This window comes from Solea solea, chromosome 1, assembly GCF_958295425.1.
Source record: "Solea solea chromosome 1, fSolSol10.1, whole genome shotgun sequence".
Taxonomy (NCBI): domain Eukaryota; kingdom Metazoa; phylum Chordata; class Actinopteri; order Pleuronectiformes; family Soleidae; genus Solea; species Solea solea.
Genome location: NC_081134.1, coordinates 3,580,783 through 3,592,360, shown reverse-complemented (window position 1 = coordinate 3,592,360; position 11,578 = coordinate 3,580,783). Strand labels below are relative to the sequence as shown.

At 39.3% G+C, this 11,578-nt stretch overlaps 1 protein-coding gene and 1 non-coding gene across 2 annotated transcripts; both read right to left on the bottom strand.

Annotated features, from left to right (window-relative positions):
• Window positions 1–1,553: 1,553 nt before the first annotated feature.
• trnar-ucu (transfer RNA arginine (anticodon UCU)) lies at window positions 1,554–1,627 on the bottom strand. Its single transcript has one exon. It is a non-coding gene; the product is annotated as a tRNA-Arg (tRNA).
• Window positions 1,628–4,972: 3,345 nt separating this feature from the next.
• On the bottom strand, window positions 4,973–11,185 carry sdhc (succinate dehydrogenase complex, subunit C, integral membrane protein). The gene is made up of 6 exons (XM_058649876.1): window positions 11,061–11,185; window positions 9,392–9,451; window positions 9,163–9,264; window positions 7,397–7,458; window positions 5,993–6,156; window positions 4,973–5,238 (listed from the first exon to the last, which is right to left on the bottom strand). Exons 1-6 carry the CDS (start codon window positions 11,075–11,077, stop codon window positions 5,134–5,136), a joined length of 510 nt encoding a protein of 169 aa, XP_058505859.1. The 5' UTR covers window positions 11,078–11,185; the 3' UTR covers window positions 4,973–5,133.
• Window positions 11,186–11,578: the final 393 nt, after the last annotated feature.

The following is an 11,578-nucleotide window of genomic DNA, read 5'->3' as shown; positions in this document are numbered from 1 at the left end:
CTGACACAAGTTACTGTAAATTTAAAAACAAAACACGTTGAGTCATCGTGGAGTTCACCACTAGGTCACAAAAACAGGTTTGTCTGTGAAAACTGTTTTCTTTGTATTTGATAATAAATGTTCAAGTCATTCAGTTCAACAAAAAACAAGATTTTAGTTTTTATTGCTTTTTTTAGAAAGTGTCGCAACATTTCTGGAAATAAGATTTGTATTATTATTATTATTTATGACTTTTTTTTAAGTTTAATTTTCTTTTCGTGCTCTATGGGAAGATGAACACAACTCACTAACTAACCAACTCACTAATTACGTCTCTCTGGGCCTCCATGTTTAGGACCCAATTAACTAATCTTTTGTGGCCCTCGAAAGGTTCCCAGGGAGGTCCCACTTCTGACTAAAAAACAAATACATAAATACAACTGCAGTCTTTTATCTTCTAATCTAAATCCACCACATTGTAAATCCAATACAAACATCTTGAGACGACACTGAGTCATTTAACGTTCTGACTAATCCGTGCTCTTTATCTCTCCCGCTGTCCCCCGCAAAAAAAAGACAAAAAAGACAAACGAGAGACTGACTGGAGTCTCAGCATCTGGCGTCATTAAACACATGTTAGGAGGATGAAAAGAGGCTTTAAAGGTTATTCTTATTGTTGCTGTAAGTGTTAAAGGAGTGGACGCCTAGATGCTCAAACTGTGCATCCCATGAGACTGTGACTGTCCTCCTGACTGTGTCTGTCCTGACTGTGTCTGTCCTGACTGTGACTGTCCTCTTGTCTGTCCTGACTGTGACTGTCCTGACTGTGTCTGTCCTCCTGACTGTGTCTGTCCTGACTGTGACTGTCCTCCTGACTGTGTCTGTCCTGACTGTGACTGTCCTCCTGACTGTGACTGTCCTGCAGCAATTAACCAGTAACTTACTGTAATTATGACATTACTGATTAGATTTACTGTAAAATAAAAATGTATTTTTAGTACTTCAGTTTCTATACTGTAAAAAATATATATTTTGGTAACATAATATTACAAAAATGCCATTCCAAAGTCATATCCAGGTAACAGCTTGGTAATGACTATTACATCAGTGTCATACCTGATTTTGAATCAAAATTGTATAAAGACTATATTTTAAAAGCCATTACCTTGCAATTATTATGGAAATAGGATGCTATTACTACCTATTACAACGTTATTTTACCATTTTTTGGTATTGCACTGTAATTTTGACAGTAATATTCTTGATATTTAAAGAAGAAACATGTAATGAATTCTTGAATAATCCGCCCCGGCAGAGTCTGAGAGCCTGGACAGTTTTTGCTCAAACCTGAATATTCAAGCACTGACATTTGCACATGCACTTCATAGACTTCATTCATGTGTCACCACAGCAGTGATGTAAGAGTCTGTAATGCACTCACTCACTCACTCCATCCATTTAGTGCATCAGCATCTAGAACAGCGTTATGAGACCGGATCTTACTGTCTGGGCTTTAAAACAAACCCTCACTATTTTCCTGATCACTTTCAAAAAGCCACATTTATCACATTCATCATCTCTGCCGGGACTCGAACCCGGAGCCTCTGGATTAGAAGTCCAGCGCGCTATTCCATTGCGCCACAGAGACCGAGGCACAAATAAACCGATCGAAAGCGGGTTTATACTCCCCTCTCCCCTCTCTCAGCATCCTCCGCATCCCTCAGCATCAGGACCGCAGCCGTGTGGTTATTACCGCGCCGGCCGGTAGGGGGTGCTGCCGCGACTACACCACTCGCGCCTCAAGAGTCCCATGCTCTCTTCGCCACTGGTTCCCCGCGCGTTATCTCGTTAAAACATCATAATGGGGATATTATCTGAGCGCAGGAACAAAGGCGCGTTGTAAATACATCAATAACTTTGAAGCGTAAGTTGCGGCGCTGCTGCTGCTGCTCGCAGGGAAGAGCTCCAGTCAGCACAGTGTGCTGTGTTATTACAGCAAGACGACAGATATCTGTAATTCACGTCCTTCTAGTCAAAATGTAACCGTCAGATATCCATAATGACTTCTTTATTTACCCACATTTGTCATTTCACATATCCAAATCCTCCCTCAGACCAATAGTGTGTGGGGTTTGTCATTACAGATATCTGTACATCTGCAGCTAAATGACAAATATGCAGAATTCCCGTTTTGAGATATTACAGGTATTACAGATACAGATTAGATAGATTAAAAACAAAATATAATTCTAACCAGTGAAGATTCCAGGAGAATAACAATCAAAATGAGTTCTCCTGTTGTTGTGTGCTGTCACAATCAACAATGAAACAATTCCCATTTTAAAAATGTGTTCATCGGGACATTCTTGGCAACATTAATAATGTTTTGTTTTTACATTTTTGATTGATAAGACATAGACAGGGCTGCAACTCACAATTATTATTATTTTCATCAATCGAGTACTTGTTTGGTCTCTAAAATGTCAGAAAATATTGATCAGTATTTTTCAAACCAGGAAATGATGTTCTCTAAAGTCCACAGACCATCACGATTTCTTTGCAAATATTGATATTTAAATGGCTGAAAAAAATCAGTAAGCTTGTTTAAATTATAAAAAAAACAATTATCAAAGTAGTTGACGATCCATTTAGTAATCGATTAATAGACTAATTGAATTATCATTGCAGCTCTACATAGACATAGGGAGAAATATGTTATGCTGTTCATAACTTTCTCCTGCTGTTTTTCATACAGTTTCATTAATTTAAATAATTACAATAATAAAAACAGGCAAACAATAGTTAACATTTCCTTTTCCCTGCAGTAATCCTAATTAGGGGCTTTTCCAATCCCAATCCACTCATATTTAAAGACATCTGTAACGACAAACCTTAAAGACGTGACTGTAAAAAGTGAAGTCATCCGTTCTGCAGGAAGGACGGAGTCGTGGATATCTGGAACGACAACAGTGGATAGGAAGAATAGCATTGTGGATAAATGGAATTGTCATAGTCAGAGGAATTACACAGATCTGTAATGCACATCCAGACGAGTGAATAAATAAAACAGCCTGCTATAGTGTGTGTGTTTGTGTTTGTGTTTGGACTACGAACAAATGAGCACTTCCTCGTCCATCACAGCAGTCAGTCGCAGGCTGATTGATCTCCAGCTCAGGTGGAAATGTGTCTATAATGTGGATTAAGAGTCGATGCAGGGAATCAAATTAAGTGCAATCAGACAAAAAAAGCTGCACACGGAGCAATTCTGCAGGAGCTGAGGTTACAAACGACAGGTGCTTTTGAGCCGGCGAGTGTTAAATATGGAGACGGGGGACTGAAGTTTAAGTATGTGCATGTGTGGAGGCACAGACTGACATTAGAGTGCAATTTCTGGCATTTTCTGTCCTCAAAGCCATCAACACTTTTCTAACACCTCAGCCAATTAATTGCAGAAAATCATGAAACCCACTCGGACACCACAACATCATTTTATTACGCCGTTTATTTGTGCATAGTGCAAGCTTATAGTGATGTTAATGGCTTTCAATGTTGGCATTTGTCTTTTATTGTTGTTATTGTGTTGTTTGTTTACTTATGTGAGCCACTAGAGACTGGAATTTACCAAAGGAGATAAATAAAACATCTATCAGGGCTGAAAGATATGAGAAAAATGTCAAATTCTGATTTTTCTGACATATTGCAATTTGGTTGTGAGAACCTTTAATGTTCCAATTGACTATTTACTGTGCCATAGATTTACAACAAGATGCATCAGGTACTAATGGAAATGTGAAATAACATGTCGTGCCAAGGCGAGGTGGAAAAGGGGCTTTAGATGTCAATATATCAAGATATCAATGTCAGGATAAAATCTGCATATTGCCATTATTTTTAAGCAGCATTAACATAGAACACAGAAATAGAAGTATTCAATTGCAGCCTTTGCAATTTGCCAATTATGAATTGTGTCACTTCAAACCATCGTCCAGCCCTACTCTGTGCATCAAAACAAATTTCATTTGCTTCTGTTTTCACATGGTTCTGTCACTGTTGTCTCACAAAATCTGACAGTTGTAGACAAGTTGGCCGTTTCCTCAACATTCAACAGGTTCGATCACGTGTTGCACAAAAATAAAATTCCTCTACAGCCAAACAAATGCACCTCGACAAGCATTTTCCCTTCAAGCCACAGGCAGCAAAGCAATAAACCAATTCTGTTGGACACTAAGTGGTTGTGTTGTCTCTCTCACTCGGTTACGTTGATCTAAACAAGCACATTTTCTCCCAACCAGCTGGTGTAGAACAGTTTGGGTGCGGCCTCCTCCACAGAACGTTTACTGTTGTCTCCCCCCCCCCCCCCCCCTCACGCGCACACTTGTTACCGTATACGCCACATAAACAGAGTTGGATCTGACATAACATCGCGGCTCACTTTTATGCACACTGCAGGACAAAAGCTGTTCAGGTGCAGCGTGAAGCTCCTGCGTGGATCAGCGGGAAGCACGGCCTGAGGCAGGCTGACGGTGAGGAGCCTGTTCACATACTCGGCTTCCAACACGGGGGCTGCCTCTCTGCATTTCAGCCGCTCTCTTTCCTGGTGTTAAAAAATACATCCGAGCAGTAGAAGCAGCCTGGAGACGGTAAAATATGAATGACGGCCTACAGTAAACAGCCGCTCTACAAAGACAAACACAGTCCTGAGCACAGAGAAAACATATCAAAGCGAGCTGGTTGGGCTGACGGTGACGAAGCACTAAGAACAAAGCAGAGTGATTAATGAATTTGGCGTCACAGCACTATTAGACAAATTGCGTAAGGGCAGAACATGTAGGACACGTCTAATTTTGGCTGCTGGTGGTTGTTCAGCAGACAGCGCAAAATAAACTGGGTCACATTTGCATGCACTTTGCACTCTTGCTGCATTTGATGACCCCGAAGCTTCCCAGAGCATAATTAACTCCACGGGACGAAACATAACAGCTCGCTTTCTGCATACAGCATGATATAATTCTTTATTTAATTTTTTTTTTTAAGTAAATAGAGCCTGCAGTAGGCCAGAAACGAAGCATATACAGAAGTATCCCACGGTGCATTGCAGTCCACATTCCCGTCAACAACCTCTCCTGCTTTAGATCATCACTTTTCCTTCAGTGCTCAGAGGAGAGCCACAGCGATGGAGGTGACAATGGACAGACCGATGACTGTGTATCCAGTGCGGTAGACATCTGGGATTTTGAAGCCCTTGCCAATGTCCCAAAACTGGTTTAAATAACAACAAAACAAAACACAAAAAGAGGAAAGAGAGACACCATTTAGTGTCAAGTGACAGTAAACGCAATCAATTTTCAATTCCAAGTATGAAATAAGAAGACATGACAAACATGACAAATGTAAAAGTAACGTGTGTAACATTTATAGATGAAGTTACAGCTGAATATCCCTTATCACTGTTAGAGAACATATGTAGCCTCCGCTTATCATTATAACTCAAGCAATTGTCCATTGTGGGCTATTGTAAAAAAACATTGGAGTCCAAAATGACAGATTGTGTAGAGCTGACCTGTTGTCATGAATAACAACAATTCATACAATCAGGTGATTGTACACTTAATGAGTATTGTTCATTTGTCTTCACTTTCTGCCAAAAAACAGAATTGTACACAATGGCCCTTTACAGGATCAGCCTGTTACGGTACAGAGAGTTTATTGGCAGAAATTCATCAATCTATTATTTTTATTTTGTCAAGCTTTTCAAACAACCCGTACACCAGCATCACATTATATCATAAAAGTATGAGCATCCTTTCTGGTAAGCGACAGCAACGTAGTTCCCTCACATGAGTGGTGAGTGGAAGAGTCCACCATTGTTGCAGGCAATCTGCAGTCTCACCATTACGTGTCATCATTTGTTACACGCTGGCTTTTTAATTTCAGCAGGAGCAACAAAAACTAAAGAATATCAATTTTGACAAATGAAAAAAAAAAAAAAAATCAAATCTTTTTCTGGACTTACCAAGTGACGAATGCCGTTATAGGTGTGGAAAGAGACAGGAAAGGCGATGCCAAACTTGGCCAACCCGATAAGTCCGGGGCCGACAGACAGCGAGTGAATCATATCCAAGTAGTCAGGGTAATTCCCTGGCAATACCAGTGCTGCCAGGGCAAAGGCTGAGATAGCTGGACATGGACAAGAGTAGCAAGAAAGACAAAAGAACAGAATTTCGTGTGTCATGAAATTTGTTGGATGATACGTCCAGCATTAAGGGATAAAGACATACAAGTGCAATCTGTCCAAACCCCTGTAAACAGACGTTTCCCTGCTGACCAGCACTCTTTCTTACAAACGGCAACTCTTCATTAAGCAGGCTCCTCATTGGCTGCCAGTTACTGCACTCAACAGCTGTGCCAAAGTTTCTGCTCAGCCATTGGCAGAAAATGAATATACTAATAAGCATGTTTGTGAGTGGACCCCGGTGTAATTGACAGCTGGTATCCAACAGGTGCCTGGTTGCAGGTGACTGTGTCTGTGAACTTGGAAAACTGGCATGGCACTGGTCAAACTGCAAATATGACCAGGAAGTTGTGGTCAAAAAGATTGCTTGGCTTTAAAATGGGAGATTGTTTGGCAAATAGAGGACAATGTCGTTTTATTTATTTTATTTTATGGTGCCGCCATAAAAATATATGGCGGCACCATAGACTGAACTATAGCTTCAGCCCACTATAGCTTAAATCTTTTTAATCATTTAAAATTAAAAAGATTAAAACATCCTTTGTGGCATGCGATGGCCACTGTAGTTCTGCAGTGAGCCCTCCATTTGTTACAGTCTGGAGTCTCACCATTAGTCGTCGATAATTCTTTTAGAAATTGAGCAAAAAAAGTGAGTAAAATAAGTTTATTATCTAAAAAACGTGATTTCTGTAATATTCAAAAGTCAAACAGTGAGTAAGTGACTATTTTTGTCTCTGTATTTGAGTTGGACTGGCCCATTCAATGAACCCATTGACACATGAACAAAATTGATTCCAGCTTCCACAGCGCAGCACATCAAGGTCAACAGCACTGATGTACGATGTCACAGTGACACAGACACAACCTTTATGCCAAACAAACGACAAATGAGTGCGCTGGACTTTGTTTTAACATGCAAACGCTTAAATTGTATTCGACAACTTCGGTTTTATAATGCCAGTAAACGCTGTTAGCAGAAATCAATAGTCGCAGACTAAAAGGCCCTGAAGAGATTTTCAGGGTCAATCAAAAGCTGAGAGCCAGTTTCACAGAATAATAAAAAACAACAACAAAGAAGTGGAGTAGCTTAAAAGGACAAAACCAATGACACAGAAAAATATTCACTGCTAAATATGTAACTTAATAACAAAAAAAATAATAACAAACAAAAAAGAAAAGTGCTACCTCCACTAAGGCCCACACCGGTTCCTCTGTGTGCGATTGACATCATCATGGGGACGGACCATCTGTTACAAAAACACAACGTAACACATATTCCATATGAGAACATATTACTTGAGCAATGTCTTTGGTTTTATTCGCTTCATGTGTTGGCCCGGGGTTGGTGATGGGAAGAGCAGCAATCTGTTATTTTTCTATTAATAATTTAACTTTTTTTCAACTGATCACAAGTTACTGGTACTCCACTCTGATCCTAAGTTATGCTGTTAAATTAAACAGTGTTATTCTATATATGACGTCATTTAATATAGTTATTTTTCTTAAAATGCATCAATCTTGGCACTTTGTTATACTTCTGGGAAAAAAACTATACACAACAATCATATCAGGTCATCTTTGACTCCAAGCAAGTATTTGTGTCAAACATTTTTCCCAAGCCTCCTTGAAATATTATTTTCATTAGGTCAAAATGTGTTTTGTGAGGTCACAGTGACCTTGACCTCTGACCACTAATTCTAATAAGAGCATCCTTGAATCCAAATAGATGTTTGTGAAAGATGTTATTAAATTCCCCCCTGGTACTTCTATTGTGTTCAATATGATGCTACAGTGACCTTGACCTTTCGGAACAAAAGGTCACTATTGAGTCAAACTGTTTTTTCAGGACTTTTTCAAGTGACATTCAATCAGGAGAGTGGTATGGCAAAAGACACCATCTGAACGCACAGAGCCTCTGGTCACAGCTGCCACAAACATGTGGTCATAAAAACTGTTATGCATCAGTTTAGGCTCCTACTGAAAATCTGAAGTGACTGAAAAAACAACATTTGTGTTTTCAAAGCAAAGCCGGAAAGGCCATGAACGATGCATGGGAGGTCTTTCAAATGACATATACAAGTTAAAAAACAGCTGGCTGTTTTGCATATTTAAATGACTAAATTAAACCTGTACGCAGCATGGGCTTTTCCAATCATTTTCAGTGGGGGGGGGAAAAATTAAAATTGCATAAAAGGGGGGAAGCTGAAGAGCCATTTTGCATCAAGTTGTCATGCACATTCAAGCAAACAAAATGTCACTCTGTTTTAAACGAGTGAACGTATAAACGAGAAAAGTAATAAAGTAGGCAAAAACATCAGGGCCTCTTCACCATTCAGAGCTCAAGCCCTATTAGGTGGCCAGACATTAAGAAAATGCTTTTACAACCTGTCACTTACAACAGGTGGAAGAGTTGAATCTAAATCACTAGTTCTCCAATTTTACAAACAACCTTCTATCAGAACCGGAAATGCTGAAGACAAAGTGCCCAGACTCAGACTTAGATTCAGGACAACCATTAATGTGATCCCAGATGACAAGAGAAATGATAAGTGAAAATAAATTAGCCAGGAGGGAAATCTGGCGAGAAACTGCAAGGTAGACATAACTTCTTTACTTCAGGTTTTAGTGTTCTAATAACTGCCTGACAGTACATCAAGGTACTTATTGCACCACATGTATCCAAAGGCATAAAAATCTCTGGTAATGGTGGCTGGTCCTGCTGCTTTATAAGCATTAAAAAGACTGCACCATCAAAACTGCACTATCATTTTCATCTTGGATAATGTGCAGCAGGAGAGTTTTATTGTCTTTGAAAATATGAAGCTGGAAATGCTTAAAAACATAAATGGAACATATGGTCTGAGGTATATCCATCCTTTTCTTGGGGTTATGTTTCTGAACAACAACAACACAGACTATACCTTTTACTGTGTATGAGATAAAGTACGTACTTGTAGACGGTGATATGTGGAGACATGGGTCTATTTAATCTGGTATTTTTGGCCCAAAATTTGTTCATCTCCTCCTTAGCTGTGGTTCCCATTGGAGCAGCACTGTAGTGGGGAGAGAGGGACGGAAATCTGTTTTAGAGTATCTGCATAATTACTGTGAGGAGCAGCATAACTGTGTGGAAACAGAGTTCTCATAATCTTACAAGCACACACAAACAAAAATACATACTGTCTGAAGGGGACTGTGTACTGTGGTCTGGAGAGACAGATGCCCTGACGGCCCAATGTCCTAGAAAGAAAAACAGAAGTGTTATGTCTGTGGTCAAAGTCATACAAAACATATCATATAAACACACAGCACACTTTACACTGCCAAGTTTTCTAATGAAGAATATGTAAATGAGACAAAGAGTTGACAGTTTGAGAAACTAAAATGTTCAGAAAAATATCACAGACAAATACCTGAATTGGAGTGAGAGTATTTCAAAACTAGCAACTATTGCATTGTGAATAATTATATATTATAATTAATATCATTTACAGGAAAAGATCTACAGACATTACTTGCTAAGACATATTTCTGACATGATTTGTCAGACAAATGAACACTTCTGCAGACTAGTCTAACAAGCCAGATGTGGACAAATGAGAGTGATACGGCAGTGAAGGGCATCTGTTGGGACACGTCTGTTTTTCATACATTTCCCTAGATTTGGGGAATTTAATTCCAATTGCAACTTCCACCATGTTGTGTTTTTGGCCATGTGGTGCAAGGGAAACTTTGGATGGTGATTCAGACTAGAATTAATTTTTTTCCATCACTAACCTTGCAAGATAAGGGTGTTTTGACAGCCTTGGGGGAGTTATTCCCTTTCTAAATACTTTCTCTAGTTTTATTCTGCAGCACACAATAACTCAAAGTACATGGCCATTCAGACATTTTGTTCCATTAAATAAAATATTTACTAATTTTACCTCAGTGGTGTTGATGTTGGTTATATGTTACTAGTTGTCAACAATGCTGTATGTTTTATGTCAAGAGTGTAGCTAAAACATCTAGTAACTGTAAGTGTTTTAATGGTAAGCTCAATAGAAAATTCCCAATGACAATAAATTATAAATAATATGTTTAACTGAGTCTACAAAAACTGACTTAGTGTGGGATTTAATTAAGAATTACTTAATGCAAAGAAAAGGCAAGATAAACTTCACCAGGAGAACAGCATGTAGTCACATCAGATATTGCTTTTCTTCCTTCCTGACATTTATCTCTACACTTTGCACAGTTGTGTAAATATCTACTTTGATTAACATTGAATTCCAGTTCTGAGAAATACAGGCAAACAAATCACCCTGATCACGGAGAAGTATGAGGATGACGGTGAACCAAAATACCCACAAGGTGAAATGATGAAACGACGGAAGAAACGTGATGAATATTGATTGTATACGATTTATCACTTCTCAGACAACTGATTATGTTTAACAGCGAGCAAGGAATAATAAACCGAGTTCAACACTGACTATCCACATTGTTAGTAAATGTACGCCTGTGTAGCAGCACCAACTCCCAGCTCCTTATGACAGAAAACACTAGCAGATACACATGAATAGTAAAAGGAAGTAAACAAATAATAATAATTAATATTAATCACAAACTAAGCCCGCTCTGCTAACTTTCAACCCGTCAGACGACTAGCTCGTTAGCTAATGTCAGCTAGCTTTACGTCGCTCCGTACTACGTTAGAAAAGAAAAACAAGCATTTCAAGGCGTCGCGTTGTCCTAAACTGTAACGTGACGATGTTACACGCGTGTATAATGAACACAACAACAATACAGAGCAACACAAAAAGCCTTTTCACTGAGCACAAACGCTGTGTATTTCAGATGCACTGACCTTAGAAGCAGCGCCATGTTTGACGGATGTGGAGCGGAAGTGACGTTGCCGGATGTTGTTTTCCCTCCCGGCTGGTTATATTGGTCCAAAGGGGTGGACGGAGAGCGGAAGGTCGGAGTCGGTCGCAGTGAGATAAAACAAAGATATGCTTTTAAGCCACGCAGTTTGCCTCTTAAGTGTCTGCTTTTATTCTTTGACCACATTAACTATGTTGTCCTTTCATCCTATCTGTTCGATCTGCGGTCTCAATGACAAAGAAGCAATAATGAGCAATACTACACACCACAGTACATATGTTAATGACTGCAAAAATATGAATCAGAGAGAAAGGACATTATGGAGGCTGGGACTTTCAGAAAGAATATGACAGGCTGTGTAGTGTAGGAGGTTTTCAACTCCAGAAATTACAGTAATGCAACATCATGGAGCTGCTGTTAAACCCCTCAGAACAGGGACATCAAATGACCTGGGGACCACTGAACGTATATGGTCTATTAGTATAGTATATTAAAATTATA

Bases quoted from the DNA above. Each gene is read 5' to 3' on its own strand.
- sdhc (XM_058649876.1), bottom strand. The intron at 9,265-9,391 runs GTATGTATTTTT...TCCCCACTACAG, and splicing joins TACACAGTCCCCTTCAGACA to TGCTGCTCCAATGGGAACCA. The intron at 7,459-9,162 runs GTACGTACTTTA...TTTTTGTAACAG, and splicing joins CCACATATCACCGTCTACAA to ATGGTCCGTCCCCATGATGA.